Source organism: Mobula hypostoma, chromosome 12 (assembly GCF_963921235.1).
Source record: "Mobula hypostoma chromosome 12, sMobHyp1.1, whole genome shotgun sequence".
NCBI lineage: Eukaryota > Metazoa > Chordata > Chondrichthyes > Myliobatiformes > Myliobatidae > Mobula > Mobula hypostoma.
This window is the reverse complement of record NC_086108.1, coordinates 91,541,644-91,562,744: the sequence shown is the minus strand read 5'-3', so window position 1 is coordinate 91,562,744 and position 21,101 is coordinate 91,541,644. Positions and strand designations below refer to the sequence as shown.

General features: G+C 46.4%; 1 protein-coding gene across 4 annotated transcripts in view; it reads left to right on the top strand.

Moving 5' to 3' along the window:
* Positions 1–21,101, top strand: part of ptbp2a (polypyrimidine tract binding protein 2a) — a 94,861-nt gene that overhangs the window by 17,429 nt on the left and 56,331 nt on the right. For all 4 annotated transcript variants that reach the window (XM_063064596.1, XM_063064595.1, XM_063064594.1 and 1 more), the window contains exon 3: positions 13,353–13,425. In XM_063064596.1, the coding sequence (XP_062920666.1) occupies positions 13,353–13,425 (73 nt within the window). The remainder of the gene's footprint in view (positions 1–13,352; positions 13,426–21,101) is intronic.

Genomic DNA, 21,101 nt, shown 5'->3' with positions numbered 1-21,101 from the left:
GTTTCACCCTCAAGACATGACCTCCTGTTGTAGTCCCAACCAACCTCAGTGGAAATAGTTTGCTTGCATTTACCTTATCTAAGCCCCTAATAATATTTTATACCTCTATCAAATCCCCTCTCAATCTTTTGAGTTCTAAAGAGTACGGTTCTAACCTATTGAACCTTGCCTTATAAGTTAGATCCCCCAGACCCAGTAACATCCTTGTGAATTTTCTCTGTACTCTTTCAACTTTGTTTACATCTTTCCTGTAGGTAGGCGACCAGAACTGCACACAATACCCCAAATTAGGCCTCACCAACGTCTTATACAACTTCAACATAACGTTCCATCTCCTGTACTCCATACATTGATTAATGAAGGCAATGTGCCAAAAGCTCTCTTTATGACCCTATCTACCTGTGATACCACTTGCAATGAATTATGGACCTGTATTCCCAGATCCCTTTGTGCTACCACTCTCTTCAGTGCCCTACCGACCACTGTGTAAGACCTACCCTGGTTGGTCCTACCAAGAGCAAAACTTCACACTAGTCTGCATTAAATTCCATCTGAAGCAAATCCCTCTGCAGACTACGATAGCCTTCCTCACTGTCCACTGCCTTGCGTATACCTCAACATCCATGTTGGGAAAGGAATGAGCCTTAACACTAAAGACGAAGCTTGGTGTAAGAAGGAAGAAAAGGCGAGAGAGGGCATTGGTTATTGCAGTCAACCATTACTCATAGATTAGAAAATAGAGTGAATCAAGGAGGTTGCATAAACTTCAGTGATAGGAGGTTCTTCCTGTAACATGTTAAGAGACTTGAGGGTGATATTGAATGTATGATTAAAGGATGAAAATGTTCACTGTTCACAGAGACTTATTCAGAATCAGAATCAGGTTTATTATCACCGGCATGTGTCATGAAATTTGTTAACTTAGCAGCAGCAGTTCAATACAATACATAATATAGAAGATAATAAAATAATAATAATAAACAAGTATATCAATTACAGTATACATATATTGAATAGATTAAAAATAATGCAAAAAACAAATAATATATATTAAAAAAGTGAGATAGTGTTCAAGGGCTCAATGTCCATTTAGGAATCGGATCAGCCTTCTTATAGTATTTCTTATAGGGTGTGCTGAGCAAATTTGAATCGTATTCTCTGGGACATCAGAGGCTGAAGTGCAGGGAAGGTCATGTCTTACAAACTTATTTGAGTTTTTCTTTGAGGAGGTAGCTAGGATGATCTGCAGGCCCTTTTTGCCCATCTTTCCCATCTCCCCTCATGATCCAGAAGATTAAGGTAGTATGAGATCCATAGATTCTTGTGACGTTGGTTTCAAAATTGACCTGACAGTAAAAGACGGGTGAGGTGTTGTTCTGACTGGAGTTTGGTGAACAGCAGTGTTCCACAAGAACTGGTGCTATGACCTTACTTTTTTTTGATATATGTATATGTATGTTTTGGGTGAAAATGTAAGGTGGCTCATTAGGTTTGGAGATGACAGAAAAACAGTAAGGTTGCAGGTAGTGAGGTGGGTTGTCAAAAGATGAAGCAGGAGATAGACCAATTGAAAATGTGGAAATGACCTAACGAGTTTAATCTAGACAAGTGTGAAGTGTTGCACTTTGGGAAGTCAAATTTAAGTAAACAATTTGGTAAGTGACAGGTCCCTTAAAAGCATTGATATACAGAGTAGTCTTGAGGTGCAAGTGTATTGCTCCTGAAAGTGCAACTCATATGGTTAGGTGGTAAAGAGGCCAACTAACATGCTTGGTTTCTTTGGTTAGGATGTTGAAGTTGGGTAGTTGCCTAAGACTACAGGTAGGCCATATTTACAGTACTATAATACAGTACTATATTTGGAGTACTATGTGCAGTTTTGGTTGCCACATTACAGGACGGACATAGAGGCTTTGTAAACCATGCAGAAAAGGTTCACTAGGATGTTGTCTAGGTTATAGAGTATTTCTTACGTGTGCTGAGCAAATTTGAATCGTATTCTCTGAGACATCGGAGGCTGAAGTTGACCCGATAGAATTATATAAAATGATTAGAGGCATGAGTAGGGTAGATGATCAGCACTTTCTTTTCCCTCAGGGTGGAAATCTAAAATGCTAGAGGGTATAGCTTTAAGATTAGAAGGAGAATACAGTATTTTAAAGGGATTTACATGGCAAGTTTTTTTGCACTGAGTGATAGGTGCCTGGAGCAGGCTGCCTCGGAAGTGGTGGAAACAAATGTGATAGCAACATTTATGAGGCATTTAGACAGACTCCTGAGCGAGCAGAGAATTGAGGGATATAGCCCATATGCAGGCAGATGTGCAGTTTAAATTGGCATTATGTTAGGTATAGATGTTAATGAGCTGAAGGGCCTGTTCCTCTGCAGTGCTGTGTTCTATGTTGCCCCCTGTTAAGCACCATATGGGAAGACCTAAATAAGCTGCACATTGCTAAGACTGAGCATCCACATCCATTAGACAAAAGTTGCCAGCTGAAATATTTGCCATTGATTGGAGCTGGCTCGATTTTGCAGATAATAATTTGCAATAAGTTTTGATGCTGAAGAAGTTGCCATTGCAGGTATTACTGCTACCAGTAGTAGTACAAGGAGTTGCAGAGGATGTAAAGGATGGCATTTACTTGTCTGAACAAGTGTTTAATTTTGAAGAGATGAGACCTATTGGAAGAGGCTACTAGAATGTACCTTGATTTACTGTATTGAATTCTCTCGCCTAAATGACTGTGGAAACTAGAATATTAAATGTAGTTAAAGAGGAGGTAGATAATTTTTTTGAAAAATCATGGAATTGGGGGTTGTGAGGAACTGGCTCAGAAGAGGGATTGAGGCGTAGGGCACATCGGTCATGGTCATACTAAAAGATGGGTGGTGTTGAGCAGCCTGGTGACCTAGTTCTGATTCTACTTTTTTTTGCATAACGTTCACAAATAGAGTGAAGCATCAGTGTTGTCCATGGCATTGAGTCAAATGCCAAAAAGCTGACAAAATTATTGTAACCCTCTCGATACTTTCCTTAAATGCTTCGCCTCTAGTGAAGTCATTATCACCTCACTATCCTACAAGTCCAAACCAGAATCAACTACCATGTTGTTCAACTGGTCTGCTTGTCTCTTCTACAACATTATACAGTACTGTACAAAAGTTTTAGGCATTCTGAATTTTTTATATAAATTTTGTTTTAAATGTTCTTTTTTGTCTACTGCATTAGTGTTAGTAGAAAAGAGTAAATTTTAGATTTCCAAACACTAGTTTTCTAAAGAACTAAAATGTTCCATAGAACTTTTGTACTTCATTAAAGAAAGTGACATACTAAGTAATAGACCAGCTTTCAAATAAAACTTGATTACTTTTTAGGCATATAGCCCAGTGCATGATTAAACTAAGATAACAAAAAGCTGCTAATGAACATGAGCTGAATGAGCTAAACCGATTAACTGAAACAGAAATGGGTGTAGAAGGAATCAAACTGGGTGAAGGACAATCAAACTTGGTGAGGGTATGACAGATGTGACAGTTTAACCTTGAAATAATCAATTCTTATACCATGGCAAGAGTGAGCATATTAGCAAGACACAAGGTAGTCATCCTCCATCAGCAAAGTGTCTCCCAAGCAGAAATTTTGCGACAGACAAGAGTTTCAAGATGTGATGTCTAAGCTCTTGTGAAGAAGCACAAAGCAACTGGCACGGTTGAGGTTCAGAAATGCAGGGGTCAGCACAGAAACTAAGTTCAATAGACAAGAGAGAAATCAAAACTGATGGCCTTTCCAAATTGCAAGAAGTCTGGCATTGCTCTCAGCTCTGAACTCAGAAACCACAGGAACACAAGTACACTACTCTACAATCTGGGGAAGTCTTGTCAGAAATGTCTTCATGGAAGAGTTGTCGCCAAAAAGCCATTGCTCTGAAGTGGAAATAAAACCTAGGGTCTTAACTACACACAAAAACACAAAGACTGGAGTGCTGAACAATGACAGAAGTGTTCTGGACTGAAGAGTCAAAATTTGAAATTTTTAGCTCAAACAGGTAGCAGTTTGTCACCTTAGATGAGTGTCTGCAGTCAACAGTGAAGCATAGCAGAGGTTCCATGCAGGTTTGGGGCCGCATTTCTGAGTTAGTGGTTTGGTCAGAAATAATGGAATCCTCAATGTTGAGAAGTACAAGCAGATTCTCAACCATCACGCAATACCATCAGAAAGGCGTCTGGCTGGTGCCAACTTCATTCTGTAGCAGGACAATGGCCCCAAGCACACAGCTAAGGTCATAAAGAACTATCTTCAGCAGAAAGAAGAACAAGGAGTCCTGCACCAGATGGCATGGCCTCCACAGGGCTTTGGTCTCAACAACATCAAAGCTGTCTGGGGCTACCTGGAGAGACAGAAGCAAACTAGACAACCAAGGTCTGCAGAAGAGCTGTGTCAAGTTCTCCAAGATACTTGGCCAACCTACCAGCTGATTTTCTTATAGAACTGCAAGACAGTGTATCTAAGGAATTGCTGCAGTTTTAAAGGCAAAGAATAGTCAGACCATATATGGATTTTGAATTTTTTACTATTCTTTATAGTAAATTTTTTGATATTTAGAAACTTTTCACTTCATTATTTTTGAAAGCATTTTTACTTTACAGAATTTCTTTTACATGTGTCTTAAGATTTTTGCTCAGTACTGTAAAGTCTGGCCAGCTCTCACCAAACTGCAGAAACCTTTGCAACTCCCATGCATCCTAAGAGTATGCTTATGTAATTAAAACCTATATCTTAATATTTTGTATTTTTGACTGCTGTTGACTAAAACTCTTAACTGACAAGTTTTTCTATAGGAAATTCTCAGACTTATTTTGCATAGAGAGGATTCTTTAGGAACATAATCTTTTCATTAATTGAGGAGACCTGTATTCAAACGGATAATAAGATTTTATGAGATTTACAAGATTTTGAGGAGATAACTATTTAAAAGAAAGTTAACAGAGGCAGATCAGATACAAAGCGAAACAGAAGGGTACAAGCCCATCAGTGAAGAGGGGAAAAATTACCTAAAATTGTTAAATTCAATGTTAAGTTTTGAGGGATGTGAAGTGCCCAGATGGAAGGCGATGTATTCCCAATTTGGGCCAAAGTTGGTGCTCAGAGTGGAAGTGGAGAATTAAAATTGCATGTAACCAGATGCTCAAGGTCATTCTTGCACAATGATCACTCAATTTGTACTAATTTTAAGTGCTAGGTGTAACCTACCATTTTGGAAGAAATGTGACTGAATTTCTTTGTAAGCTGGAAAGGTTCTTTGGGACTCGATGGTGGGAAAAGGTGAAAAGATAGCTATTACATAGGGAATGATACTGGAAATAGAAGAGTGAAACGGTGTCACAGAGGCTACAGCTCCGTCACAATACTTGGGAGTGGAAGATCTGTGTATTCAAAACTTTATGAGATGGGCAGTGGTTATTTGCTACAAACAGAAATTTTATTTGCTTCCTGTATGTGGATATGTCTTATAAGGCTGGCATTTATTGCCATCCCCAATTGGTAGGTTAATTAACAAGGCATGTTGGTGATCTGGTGTCGCACATGGCTAGAGATTCTTTCCTTGAAGGATAGTAGGTGACTTTTTTAATATATCCTTCTTTCCTTGAAGGATAGTGGGTGACTTTTTTAATATGAAACCATAATTTTATACTCAATATTTTTGGTTCAGCTCTTATTCATCTCTCACTTTTTCCGTACTAAATGGATTGTATTTGTGGCTTGCTATCATTTACTTTGAAACCTAAGGTTGTTCTTTTATTGTTTGTTCCAAACCGAATGCATTTGATACGGGTACGAAGTGTAGAGATAAATTTGAGCCATGTGGGCTATAATAAAAATAGTGGAATACAGGCTGTCAAACTAATTGGTACAAATGTTTCCTGCAATTGCTTCAATCCTGAATATTTCTCCCACGTTAACAAACCTGAACTTTTGAACTGGAAGTCCTTATCCATTCTTATATGGGAAGCAGCTTCTAAAAACTTGTTCTGCTGAAAGCATGTGGACAGCATCACTAATTGTACTGTGATTGAACAAGACCTTTGACAAAATAATGAAAATATAACTGACAGTATTGGTACTAAATTACCTTTGTCTGTTGCTTGTTGTTTTCATGCTTCATTTTTGGATTTCCTTTGATTTCTTTTGTATATTGCCATAGAGCTTAATTGGTATCTTCAGGCTGTTGATTGGGATTTATTTGTCAGTGAAACAAAAGTGTTGATATTTTCTTGTACATATATGAGGTCTGATCCAGATATAGAATGACTACACATAGAAGCTGAGTTACCATTGTGGTAGGAGCTGACTGCTCTGTATTTTGTCAGATTAATTGTTTGTCATTGTGTCATCGAGCTTTGGACATCTGGGTGGTTGTTTAACTTGTCCAGGCAGTGTCTTTTTACCTGATATCTTGTTGCTGCAGTCTATTACAGTAATAAATTGGTTAGGCCTTTTAAAAAAAAATAAAATGTACCAGATTCTTTGTTTGACATCTGCTGCTGAGTTCCCTTTGGCTAACAGTTAGGAGTACTAAGCCAACTTTTGAGACACTTTGAACATCCCATTCTTTCTGCCAGAAGCCAAACCAGCTTCTGTATTAAGTCACAGAATACTTGATCTCAAGGTGAGCCATGGACTGCATGTTTGTGTCACTTAAGGTTTCTGATTTCTATAATGTCATTCGATTGCATCTACTTGTGTCTGCAGAAATTCATGATATTTGTTTCATCCTTGGAGTTTCCCAGTGCACTCTTACGTAATTTCTTATTTTGGTCTCTTGACAACCCGAGATCATTCTAAACAGAGCCCATGTCCTGATTTGCTCCGTTTTGTTTGACTGCCCACCTTCCCCCTCCCTGCACTCAATGAGTCGCATTGGCTCCTGTATTGGAGGGGTCGTGACTGTCATGTGACAGCACTGCCCATTTACCTGGTCGAAAGACACGCCACCTGCCGATCAATATTTGACCCCTCCTCACCCATCAATCCGCACCTAACCATTGGCCCCTTTAATTAGCCTTGTATTTGACCTCGGGCAATTGGCCTTTGTAATCAGATTAACCCTGCTGGCACCGAGCCATTGGTTTCCCTGTGAATCACCTGGGCTGGACTCATCAGCCCTGCTGCACTATAAAGGAAGCCTCGTGTGCTTGACCCGCTCTCTTTTTTGCTACCTCCGAGGGACCACACTGCTGTTGGTGAGTTGTGCATTGAATAGGGTTAGGGGTGTGGGTATTGTCCCTAAGCAGAAGAGTCAGGGGTGTCGAGTATCGTATTGACTTTTCCCTTGGTTGTGTGTGTGTGTGTGTGTGTGTGTGTGTGTGTGTGTGTGTGCGCGCTTTGTTCCCACACAATTTTATTAATTGTTTGCGTGTTTTATTGCTGATTCAACTACTGTAAATTGTGTGCGCGTTGCTTCTGTTGCCATTTTCCCATATTTGCCTTCTGTAAAAAAAAATCCATTACTACCAAGGCTGCGTGTCCAGTGTCCTTGTTCGTGAGACTTATCGAATCTGTTTCCTCACTTACAACAATTGGCGCTGCTCAGCAGGGTCTCAGGGGTCTTGGCTGGACACATGCGTGGAAAAATGTTCTGGAACAAGGGCAAAAAAGCCAGTGCAGGCACCGAGGATAGGATTCCTGGGTGGACCGACGAGATAGAGGGATTTGAGCGCTTGGCCAGCCTGCTGGCGGACCATGGTGAACTGGTGGACTGGTCTGAGCAGTTGGACCCACGTGGCGAGAAACTAGGGCACCACGTGGTCTCCCTCCTTAAGAAGTCGGGGTTCCCCAAAGCCAAAGGGAATCAAAGGGGTGCCTTTTGGCTGCTGGCATCCCTCCTGAGACGCCAGGTTAGGGTTTCTGGCCAGATCCAGCTGTTATGCAACCAGAGTTAGAAGGGCTCTGGCACCGCTGCTCCACGTTGCAGGAGGCAGTACAAGCTGCCCAGACTCGAGCCAACAATCTCGGTCAGAGGGACTGAAGTCGCCTACAGGTTAATAGAGCTGCAGCAGGCGTGGGCAGCCCGCCGGTCTGGCTGGCAGCCGCACCCACTAAAAATTCGAGCCCTGGTCCAGCGTGGTGACAAGCTGGATGCGTGGCTGGGGTATGGGTATATATGGCTAAACGAGGAGGGGGTGCCCGAGGAGCCTAGGTCCCACACCGCCCTCCCCCTATCCACCCGAAGCCCTGCACGCTCGACCCGTCACCACGCGGTCCCAGGTCCACCGCAGAGAGGGGGGGGAATGAGGATGACTAAGCCGCAGAGAGGCATGCCGGTTGTCCCTCTGAAACCCGGGATTGCTCCCCAAAGGAGCTGACCCAGCTGGCGGATCAGTACCGCCAACGGCCGGGCGAGCACCTGGCCGCGTGGCTGCTCCGGCTGTGGGATGAGGGGGCCCCCAACTTGAGCCTCTCTCATCAAGAGGCGAGCGCGCTGAGGAGCCTCTCTGACCAACAAAGCATCAACAATGCCCTACGGGCACCACAGCCAGAAATCCGGGAAGGCACTTCCCTGTGGGATCGGGTGATGACTAGGGTTGCCAACTTTCTCACTCCCAAATAAGGGACAAAAGTAGCAGTCAAATACGGGACGCTTGTGTTTACCCCAGGAAGGACTACCATGACCTTGAAGCCTTGCCTGGGTACCTGTGTGTACATACATGACGGGTCCATGCGTGTACGTGCCAATTTTTTTGTACAAATAGGTTTTGGCAATTCTGTTCAGTGAAATGACACTGTACATACATTTCTTCTACTTTATGTAGGCTGTTTATTATATCATTCCTGCTTTTACTATATGTTAGTGTTATTTTTAGGTTTTATGTGTTATTTGGTACGATTTGGTAGGTTATTTTTTGGGGTCTGGGAATGCTGAAAAATTTTTCCCATATAAATTAATGGTAATTGCTTCTTCGCTTTACACCTATTCGGCACACAATGTTTCATAGGAACGCTCTACCTTAGCGGGGAAAATACGGGACAAGGGCGGTCCCGTATGGGGCAAACCAATTTAGCCCAATATACGGGATGTCCCGGCCAATATGGGACAGTTGGCAAGCCTAGTAGTGATCGCTGTGAGGGTCCGATACCTTACCCACCTGGAGTGGGATCTACATGGATGCCTACAATGGGGTACGGTTAGTGAGGGCACCTGGGTTGTTAGAGAGTGGGCACTGGTCAACAGCATCTACCAGGGAGCCAGCAACTGTATTTTTTTGGAAAATACCCGGGTGACCGGTGCCCTAACAGGATACCTGGTCATCTCCGCCCCCCCTGATTTAAAGTCAGTGACCCTGCCCCTCATGGCACCAGCTAACGGGAAGATCATGTGGGATGCCATCACCCTCCTGGAAGGTCTTGAATATATGCAGTGGGGGGCACTCCCCCAGGTCCGTAGGGCAGAGGCGAGGGCTGGAAACACAATCCCTCCCCTCTTTACGTGCAGAGAGCAGTACCTGGGCCTGGTGCACGCAGGGGTGGATAGCAACAGCATAGATGGGATCCCCAACCCTGACCTCTACACCCTGTGGGAGGAGCTTTGTGGGGGGAAAACAGGCCAGGGAAAAAACAACGCCCACCCTGGGATCAAGCCCGACACAGGGGGCGCCCCCAACCTCCAGACCATGCAGCCAGCCCACACCGGCACTAACTCGCCCTCTGCCCCTCCCCCACTTGAAACTGTTTCTCCTACTGTCAAGACAGAGTTCAGAGAGCTGCTGAGATAGGAAGTGTCCCATCTTCACCAGCAGGGCAATGAAGGTGGCAGACCTGCACCCCCCCCCCCCAATAGGATGAAGGCCAGGGCCCCAGGTGCATTTACTCCATCGCCCTGTCCCGCACGGGTGATCAGAGGCCACAAATACCCGTTGCTGTATATTGGGGAAAGGGAAATCCACAGAGGTGGATGGCACTCATCGACACGGGTACCCAACACACCATCATCCCGGGCAATCCCGCTGGATGGAAGGGCACCGAGATGCAGGTAGAGGGCTTAGGGGGTTCCCCTTTTACCCGTGAAGGAGGTCACACTCCATCTAGCCATTGAGAACCAACCTCCCTGACCTGTAAAAGTCCTTATAACCACTTTGCCTGAGTGCATCCTCGGCATTAATGTCTTAAAGGGACGGTCCCTTGACACCAACAGAAGCAGGTTTACCTTCGGGGTTGCACGGGCCACTATTGTAGTTGGAGCGGCCAAGTGGGAACCTATCTTTGTTCCCCCCCATCCCCCAAATCATCTGTAACCGTCAGTACACAAGACATCAAGACATCACTGAGGCCATCCAAGCCCTATTGCGGGGGAAGGTGTCATTAGACCCACAGCCTCCCCCTTCAACAGTCCCGTCTGGCCCATCCACAAAAAGGATGGGTCATGGCGCATGACGGTGGACTACGGACACTTAAACATAGCAGCCTCCTCCCTTGCTACCGCAGTACCCGACATAGTCACCCTTGTAGAAGACATTGTGGGAAGCCCTGGTATGCAGTGGTGGACTTGGCTAACGCATTTTTCTCCATTCCCCTCCATCAAGATTGCCACGAGCAATTTGCATTTACGTGGGATGGGAGACAATACACTTTCTGTCACTTATCCCAGGGCTATGTCCACAGCCCAACAACTTGCCACGGCCTAATCTCCCATGATTTACATCAAATTCAATTTCCCCCAGAGGTGTCACTTGCCCATTATATGGATGATATCCTCCTGCAAGGTCCGTCTGAGACCGTTGTCTCAGAGGCACTTAATATGTTAATCTCATCCCTCAAGGGACGTGGCTGGGCAATTAACCTTGAAAAAGTACAGGGTCCCAGCCAGAGTGTTCTGTTCCTCGGGATTCAATGGCACTCAGGCCAAAGAGACATTCCTGAGACTGCCAAAATCAAAATTTTATACTTTGCTGTCCCCTCAAATAAAACGGACACCCAGAGATTCGTCGGCCTCCTAGGCTACTGGCAGCAGCATATACCTCACCTTACCATGCTTCTCAGACCACTCTATAGGATCTCCTGCAAGAAAGCCACATTCCTATGGGGATCCAAGCAACAGGCTGCTTTCGATACAGCTAAGCAAGCTGTGGAACAAGCACTGCCACTTTCTCCCCACCAAGCAAGTGTCCCTTTTGAATTGCAGGTTTCGGCCAGTGAGACGGTCGCCGAATGGAGCCTCTGGCAGAAGACCCAAGGGCGCAGAGTCCCGTTTGGTTTCTGGGTCGAGTCTCTTCCTGAAGCTGCCACACGCTACAGCCCATTCAAGTGCTAGCTGCTGGCCTGTTACCTAGCGCTGCTCGCCACCGAACACCAAACAGGCACCGACCCTGTCGTCCTTCGCCCCCACCTGCTCATAATGCGGTGGGTCAAGTCCCCCGATTCCACCCACAAAGAGGGTCGTGCCCAGAGGTCCTCCATAGTAAAGTGGAAGTGGTATATTGCAGACCGGGCTGAACCCAGTCCAGAAGGGGTCAGCCACCTCCACGAACAGATTTGTCATTCCCGCAGTCCCAGGACCCAGCCCCAGACACATCCGAAATCCGGCCCTCCCCTGTGTCCTGGGGCCAACCATTCGACTCCCTCGAGCCTGATCATAAATTGCATGCCTGGTTCACAGACAGATCTAGCTGCTGAAAAGCAGCATTGGAAGGCGGCGGCACGTCATCCCGTCACAGGCAAAATTTTAGCCACAGAGGGAGCAAGTGGGTCCAGCCAACTTGTTGAGCTGGCAGCAATAGCTCTTACCCTGCGGGATACCACCGGCCCAGTCCACATTTACACCAACTCTTGGGCAGCGGCTATCGTTATGGCTGTGTGGATGGCCCAATGGCATGAGATGAGGTGGGAAATTCATGGACATCCCCTCTGGGGACAGCAGCACTGGTGGTTCATTTGGGACCAGGCTGCCCACAGAAAATTTCAGTCCATCATGTGGATGCCCATACCCAGAGAAACACTGACGAAGCAATACATAACGCTGCTGTGAACCAGGCTGCCCAAATGTGTCGTGCCACCACTTCCCTACCAGAAACTGACCTCCGTGCGCTAGCTGTGTGGGCACACCACAAAAATACCCATCTAGGGGCCAACAGTACACACATTGGGCAGAGCAATTTTGGCTCACCCTCACGCTAGATCAGTGTAAGACCTCTGTTGCCATCTGCCCCATCTGCCAACAGGTGAAACCATGGGGCTAGACAACAGGGCTGCAGGATCACATTCATTGCAGGACGAGAGCGGGTCGCGTATGGCAGATTGACTATATTGGAACTCTCCCACGTCAAAGTAAAAAGCAGTACACCCTGACGATGGTGGACACGTACTCTGGTGTCCTGGTGGCGGTGTCCTGTGAGAGGGCTGACCAGAACAACGCCATCAAAGGGTTACAGTACCTCTCTTCCATATATAGAGTCCCGTGGGAGGTACAATCTGATCAGGGCTCGCACTTTGCTGGGGCCAAAGTTCAGAGCTGGGCCGTTGAGGTGGGGATCTCATGGCTGTTCCGTATCCCCTATCACCTACAGACATCGGGATTATTTGAGAGGATGAATGGCCTGCTTAAAGAAAAAATACACACGTTAACGCCCTCTCACACACTGCAGGGGTGGTTGAGTGTGCTGCAGCAGGCCGTTGACCAGTTAAATACACGACCCACCAAACCTGACGAGAATGAGCCTGGTCCTCACCTGCTTTCTCCCCCCCCCCCCCACCCCTTACAAGACAATGGCATTACTCCAGTCATCCCTCCTGGTCACCGCAATGATTGGCTTCAGGACAGCTGCCAACACCTTCCTCAGGGTCGCTTACGAGATCACCAGCAGCATCAACAGATCGGACTGCTGGATCTGCATGTGATTTTATTAATTGTCCGCGTATGTTTTATTGCTGGTCCGACTGCTGTAAATTGTGTGCGTGTGTGTGTTGCTTCTTTTGCCATTTTCCCACATTTGCCTTCTGTAAATAAAATCCTTTACTACCAAGGCTGCGTGTCCAGAATCCTTGTCCATGAGACTTATCGAATTTGTTTCCTCACTTACAACAGCTCCCAATTAAGTTATGCCTTGATATGAAAATTCTTCTGATTTTCAACCTTGCCTATTTGTGTAATTCAGTCCTAACTGATGGCAGAGCTTGAGAAATCATGGTTGAATTTATCTTGGTCTTGTTCTGTGGTATTGTTTTTGGTTGACATCAGCAGACTTCAGTATTATAAGGGAGTATATCAATTATAGTGCCTGCATTAGCTGATTTGGATAATCTGTTCATAATATTTAACATTGTAATGAAATTGTGATTTTTTAAAAAAATTTATTCACAGAGAGGATCTGACGAACTTTCTGGCACCATTCTCAGCAGTCCAAACTCTACAATGAGCAGTGTGGTGGTTACTGGTAGGTTTTCTTTCATCTTACGGCAATGTTCTTAACTGTTACATGCTTTAATGTTCCTATGTTGCTGAGTTACAGTTTAAGTCATAAGTTTAAGTATGCATTATATTAAGTACATGCCACAGATTGATGTACACCCCTTCAAGTCTTGGGCACAGTGGCTTGTTTGGATATTATTCCAATGTTGTAAAAATTTAAAATGTCTTAAATGGGATTGTTTATACTGAATGATGCTAATGTGTTTGACTTGAAACAAGGGAGAATTGCAGAATTTATCTTCTCAGGAGAAAAATACTTTAAGCTCCCTATCCTTGTTGGGGAATTGTCAGAAATATGAAAATTATATTTCTTTCTTTGTATTCTGAATGCTGTTTTTAAATAGAACCTTTTCTGATTTTTTTCTCCCCAAACTAGATTTGTGTGCTTCTCCATTGCTGATGTCATGGGCGGTCAATTTGCTATTACCTTCAATGAGCCTTTGAGGTTGTGTAAAGACAGAAATGACCTTAATTTTGAGTCTGGTTTTCTAAACCTGTGCAACTGAGATTAACTACATATGATTAAGTATGTATTCTGCTGTAACCATTGCATTGATTACCATGTTCCCCCATCACAACCATCTCTAATTTCTTGATTTATGCTGCACCTTACAACTACTATTTGGTTGCTTAGAAATAGCTCCTATTAATGTTTTCTGACCTTTCCTATTCTTAACACAAATTGATTCTAGTTCTACATCATGATGTGTAAATTGGGTTTCCAGTGGCTTTTGGGAACAGAATTCCCGGTGCACTGAGCCTTCAATCTAATCCTGCAAAGTAAATAGATGATATAAAGAAAGTCAAGCAATGTTGGGGGGGGGGGCGGGGGTCAACGTGTAAGACAATATAAGTTAAAGGTATCTTTAATTGCATCTGAATGCTTATAGCATTTGCAACATGATAAATTAGAAACAGAGGTAAATAGTAGCAATCTAATCAATATTGTGGAAACATAGCTGCAATGTGTCAAAACATTGTTGGATATATGCCCCACAGGAAGGGTGAGAAGCAATGATAACTTATAGTATTATCAGTCAGGTTCAAGATCAATTCAGTGATGAAAAATTAGCTTGACAGATTATGATGTAGAACTAGAATCAACTTGAGTTGAGATAATAAATAGTACAGGGCGGAAACATTGGTAGGACTTGTTTATAGGCCTCTGTGTGGCATAAATCATGAAATTAGAGGTAGTTGTAATGGGTAATATGGTTATCATAGGTTTCAGCATTATGGACTGAATGAAATTGTGCTCCAATAAGGTGGAAAATCATGAATGTATATTAGATACTTTTCTTGATCAATATATGAAGAAGCCATCTGGGGGCAAACGCTCTCACTTAATGCAATTTAGAAAGGGTTAAGTGATGGTCATGTTTTCAAGAGTCTTTGGGGAAGAGTGACCATTAGTATTATTTCTTGACATTAAACTACATCATTTCAAACTCAATACAAAACTAGGGACTTAAACCCAAACAAAGGAAACTCAAACAGGTAGGTACATAAAAGGAAGACACCAGTGCAATATAGATCCTCTACAAACACAGGAAAGTTTATAGAGTAGAGAGTAATGAAATGGCAAATCAATTACACAAGCTGCTTAATAGAGTCAACATGGAGTTATGAAAGGAAAATCATGTTTATTTAATGTGCTGGAGTTGTTGAATGTGACTAGTGGAATAGGTAAGAGGCGAACTGGCTGTAATGCATTGCGTTTGTGTGAGTCTTTCAGTAAGGTTCCACACGAGATTAGTGAAGAATAATAAAGCACATGGAATGGAAATGGGTGGAAAAGCGGTTATCAGACAGAAATCGAACAGTGGCTATAAATGGATCATCTTAAGATTGACGGGCTGAGACTGATGGAAACCACAGAGTTTGGTGATCACGGCCCAAACTGTTCGTAATATATAACAGTCAGGCTGAGGGTTGCAGATGTCATATTTACAAGTTTGCTAATGATACTGAACTGGGTAAGAGTGTAATTACAGAAGAGAATGCAGAGAGGCTCAAAGGAATGTAAGCAAACTGAATAAGTAGGGGATAACATGGCAGGTGAAAATAATGTGAGAACATTAGTTAATCCATTTCTATACACAAAAAAAGAAAAGCAGTGTATTAGTCATAGATTGGGTGGTACCTCTGTTCATTGGAACCTGGGTGTGCTTGTAAACAAAGCACTGAAGGCCAACGTGTAAATGCAACAACAATAAAGATGGAAAATAGTATGTTACACTTCATTATGAGCAGGTTGAATACTGGACTAATGAAATCTAATTTACAATTGTTATAAGGCATTGTGAGGTAATGTCTAGAGCATTGTGCACAATTTTTGTCTCCTTGCCAAAGTAAAGGATGTACTTGCCATAGGGAAATTGCTGGTCAGATTGCAGGTTGGTGAAATTTGTATGAGGAGAGTTTGAGTAGATTGGTTCTCTATTCTCTGGAATTTATGATCAGGTTCAAGTTTATTGTCATGCAACCATACACATATATACAACAAAACGAAACAGTGCTCCTCTGGGGCCAAGGTGCAAAAGTGTACATACAGTCACACACAGCACACAGAGTATGATAGCAGATACAAGTCAAAAAAACTATTAGCACATGTCCCTGAGCGGCATGCTCTGAGGATTGATGGTGTATGGCTTGTTGTCCTGGAGCCATGTTTCTGCAAGAAGAATTACGCAGCAGTTCCTCATCACGTGCTCATTCAGCTGCAACAAAGACAATCCAGCTCGATTTCCAGGGAGAGAATGCTGGGGTGTAGCACTGACAGGAGGGGCCAGCCCCAAACCAGTTTGGATTTCAGTACACCTGTTCTCTCCCAGACCTCCTCTGGCATCTTTTCCCTTGGTTGGCTGTAACAGGTGGTGCTGTAGCATACAGGACTGGTCCAGGCAACAACGGAGGACATGCAAATCGCCTGCTGTCGGTTTTGCCAATGAACCTGACTTGCAGTATTTTAAATTACCAATGTTATCAGGGTGTGGTGATCACAATAAAAATGTTTAAGAAACACATTTGCATCATTTATTGGACCTGGAGAGGCATGCCAGCATCTTAATGGAAGCCTTAAAAGTTTAGAGGAATAGAAGAAATCACATTGAAAATTAGTAAGAGGTTTGACATGCTTGATGCATGGCAGATGTTTCCCCTGGTATAGAAAGTCTTGGACCAGAAGGCATATCTTGAGAAGAAGGTTGGTTGGGCTGAGCTAAGAGATTTCTTCATGCAGAGGCGGGTGAATTTTTGAAATTCTCTAACCAAGAGGATTGTAGATCATTGAGCTCATTCAAATAGATTTCTGGATATTAGGGGAAGGAAGGATCTGGATGGTGTGGATGGTCTGGATGGCACTAAGGGGTTGACTGTGATCTGAATGCATGGTTGAAGTACAGTGAATCAGCTGGATAGCCTACATTTATTCTGGTTTCTTTGTTCTTGTGCTTATATAGTTGGTTGAAAGAATACCTATTGATAACCTCATTTTACAATTTGGCAATTCTCAATTTTTACCGGCTCTCGTCAGACTATTACAATCCTAAGTATGAAGCTATTTAAGCCTTTTGAGTGTGTATTTTTTGTTGTGTGGCCAACTGAATATTTAGTTTTAGTTTCAGTTTCATCTCCAAATGTACTATTGTGGCGACCCACTTTCTGGCACACACGAACCGGCTCACAACAGCACGCGCAGGCAGAGGGCCGGCCCCAAAAAGGGCGCCAGGCCATCTTCACCAGCAGGGGGAAAATCCCATGCGCAGAAAGGGTCTGGGAATATGCATTCCCCACAGCAATCCCGCCCAAGGAGGGCGGGAACGGGAAGGCTTTAAAGCAGGCCGCGAAGTTTGAATAAATCTCTTTCATCGCAACTCTAACTCACCAACTCCGTGTGGTTATTCTAGCGCTGTGTGTAGCACACCGCTACAATTGGTGACCCCGACGGCCCAAACGATATTTGGACCAGAGATGACCGACACTGCGTTTGTTCACGCAGTTTCGTTAAAACTGCCAAGCTTCTGGACACTGCGACCCCAATTATGGTTCGAACAAGCAGAAGCACAATTCCACATTCGGCAGATAACCTCGGAGTCCACTCGCTACTACTACGTGCTGAGCTCACTCAACCAGGAGACTGCTGCACAGGTTGAGGAGTTTATACAGTCGCCCCCGGAGGACGGCAAATACACAGCATTCAAAGCCCTGCTCATAAGGACTTTCGGACTCTCACGGTGTGAACGAGCACGCCGCTTAATGCATCTGGATGGTTTGGGAGACAGGCCACCGTCAGCATTAATGAACGAGATGCTGGCCCTGGCTGAAGGACACAAACCCTGCCTCATGTTTGAGCAGGCATTCCTAGAGCAACTGCCCGAGGACATATGCCTGCTGCTGTCCGACGCAGATTTCAGCAACCCCCGGGAGGTGGCGGCCCGAGCAGATGTGCTGTGGAATGCTAGGAAAGAGAGAGGGGCATCCGTCGCACAGATCACCAAGCCGCGTGCCCAACGACAGACCAGACCAGGCCCGACAGCAGAGCCTACAAAACCCGGCGACGGGAGCGAGGAGCCCAACGAACAATGGTGTTTCTACCACCAGCGGAGGCCTGCCACTGCAGACCACCCTGCAAATTCCCGGGAAACGCCAGGGCCAGCCGCCGCTGATGGCTATGGCGGCTGGCCATCAGGACAGCCTCCTGTACGTCTGGGACAAGCAGTCGGGACGCCGCTTTTTGGTCGACACCGGAGCGGAGATCAGCGTCCTAACTCCCAACGAGTTACGACACCCGCAACAGAGAACTAGGACACACCCTGAGGGCCGCTAATGGCAGCACAATACGAACCTACGGCACTCGCACGGTGCAGCTACAGTTCAGCTCCAGCCGGTTCACGTGGGACTTCACACTGGCCACCGTGGCCCAACCACTGCTGGGGGCAGATTTTCTACGAGCCCACAGCCTGCTGGTCGACCTGCAAGGGAAGCGATTAGTCCACGCCAAGACTTTTCAAACGTTCTCCCTGGGTGAAGCACAGTTGCCAGCCCCACACCTGGACTCCATCACGCTGTCTGACGATGAATTCACCAGGGTCCTGGCGGATTTCCCATCAGTACTGACACCGCAGTTCACGGCAACCATGCCCAGACACGGAGTACAGCACCACATCCCGACCCAGGGACCACCCCTCCACGCCCGTGCACGAAGGCTTCCCCCGGACAAGCTCCAACTGGCGAAGGAGGAGTTCAAGAAGATGGAGGAATTAGGGATCATACGACGGTCCGACAGCCCATGGGCCTCCTCCCTCCACATGGTGTCCAAGGCAACGGGGGCTGGAGACCATGCGGTGATTACTGCAGACTGAACGAGGCTACAACACCAGACCGCTACCCTGTGCCGCACATTCAAGACTTCGCAGCAAACCTACACGGCGCAAGGATCTTTTCCAAGGTAGACCTCGTCCGGGGATACCATCAAACCCCTGTACATCCGGACGACATCCCCAAACCAGCACTTATCACCCCGTTCGGACTTTTCGAATTCCTCCGAATGCCGTTTGGTCTAAAGAATGCTGCACAGACTTCCCAGTGGCTAATGGACGCAGTGGGACGCGACCTGGACTTTGCATTCATCTATTTGGATGACATCCTCATAGCCAGCAGTAGTCGGCAGGAGCATCTGTCCCACCTCTGCCAGCTCTACTCCCGCCTGAGCGAATTCGGCCTTACAATCAATCCAGCCAAATGCCAGTTCGGACTCGACACCATCGACTTCCTGGGCCACAGGATTACTAAAGACGGGGCAACCCCGCTGCCCGCCAAGGTAGATGCGGTCCGCCACTTCCCCCGACCCAACACAATCAAAGGCTTGCAGGAATTCGTGGGTATGGTGAATTTTTACCACCGTTTCCTCCCCTCAGCAGCCCGAACCATGCGCCCCCTGTTCACCCTGATGTCGGGTAAGGGCAAGGACATTACCTGGGACGAAGAGGCCGCAACTGCTTTCGTTAAAACCAAAGAAGCCTTAGCAAACGCTGTGATGCTAGTGCACCCCAGAACGGACGTTCCTACTGCCCTCACGGTGGACGCATCCAACACAGCGGCCGGTGGAGTGCTGGAACAACTCATCGAGGATCGCTGGCAACCCCTGGCGTTCTTCAGCAAACACCTACGACCACCCGAACTCAAATACAGTGCTTTCGACTGGGAGCTATTGGCACTATACCTGGCAATCTGGCATTTCAGGTACTTCTTAGAAGGTAGGCCCTTCACCGCGTTCACAGACCACAGACCACAAACCGCTTACCTTTGCGTTCACTAAGGTGTCCGACCCCTGGTCGTCCCGCCAGCAGCGACATCTGTCCTACATCTCCGAGTACATGACGGACATCCGGCATGTCTCTGGAAAGAACAAGGTCGTGGCGGACGCACTTTCCAGACCTACCATACAGGCCCTGTCCCAGGGGGTGGACTATGCAGCGCTGGCAGAGGCACAGCAGGCAGACACTGAGATCCCCAGTTACAGGACTGCAATCTCCGGTTTACAGCTTCAAGACCTCCCTGTAGGCCCAGGTGAGAGGACCCTACTATGTGACGTAGCTACCGGCCAACCCCACCCCGTCGTCCCAGCAGCCTGGCGCCGGCGGGTTTTCGAGTCCATTCACAACTTAGCGCACCCCTCCATCAGGACAACCGTCCGGCTGGTCGCCAACAGATTCGTGTGGTATGGACTTGGTAAGCAGGTCAGTGAATGGGCCAAAACGTGCATGCAGTACCAAACGGCCAAGGTGCAGCAGCACACCAAGGCTCCGCCACAGTGGTTCGAACCCACCCACCGGAGGTTCGACCACATCCATGTGGATATCGTGGGGCCCCTGCCAGTGTCGTGAGGAGCGCGGTACCTCCTAACTATGATAGACCGGTTCACCAGATGGCCAGAGGCAGTCCCGCTCACCGACACCACCTCCGAATCCTGCGCCCGAGCACTGATCGCAACCTGGGTAGCATGCTTTGGGGTACCGGCCCACATTACCTCCGACAGGGGCGCCCAGTTCACCTCCAGCCTGTGGTCGGCTATGGCCAGCCTTTTAGGAACACAGTTACACCACACAACTGCCTACCACCCACAGTCGAACGGACTAGTGGAGCGCTTCCACCATCACCTGAAATTGGCTCTCATGGCCCGCCTGGAGGGGCCTAACTGGGTGGACGAACTTCCCTGGGTCCTGCTCGGAATCCGCACGGCGCCCAAGGAGGATCTGCACACCTCGTCGGCCGAGTTGGTGTATGGCGCGCCCCTGGTCGTCCCAGGAGAGTTCATACCAGCCCCAAGGGGGCAAGAGGAAGAACCCACAGCAGTCCTGGACAGACTACGGGAGAGGCTCGGTAACCTGGCCCCCATACCCACTTCACAGCACAGACAGAGCCCGACCTACGTACCCAAAGACCTGCAGTTTCCAAAGTTTCTTTTTGTACGACGGGGCGGACACCGGGCACCGCTACAGCGGCCCTACGAGGGACCGTTTAAGGTGATCAGGAACAACGGGTCCACATTCGTGCTGGACATTGGGGGGAGAGAGGAGGTATTCACGGTGGACCGACTCAAACCGGCCCATGTGGACTTGGCGCAACTGGTCCAGGCTC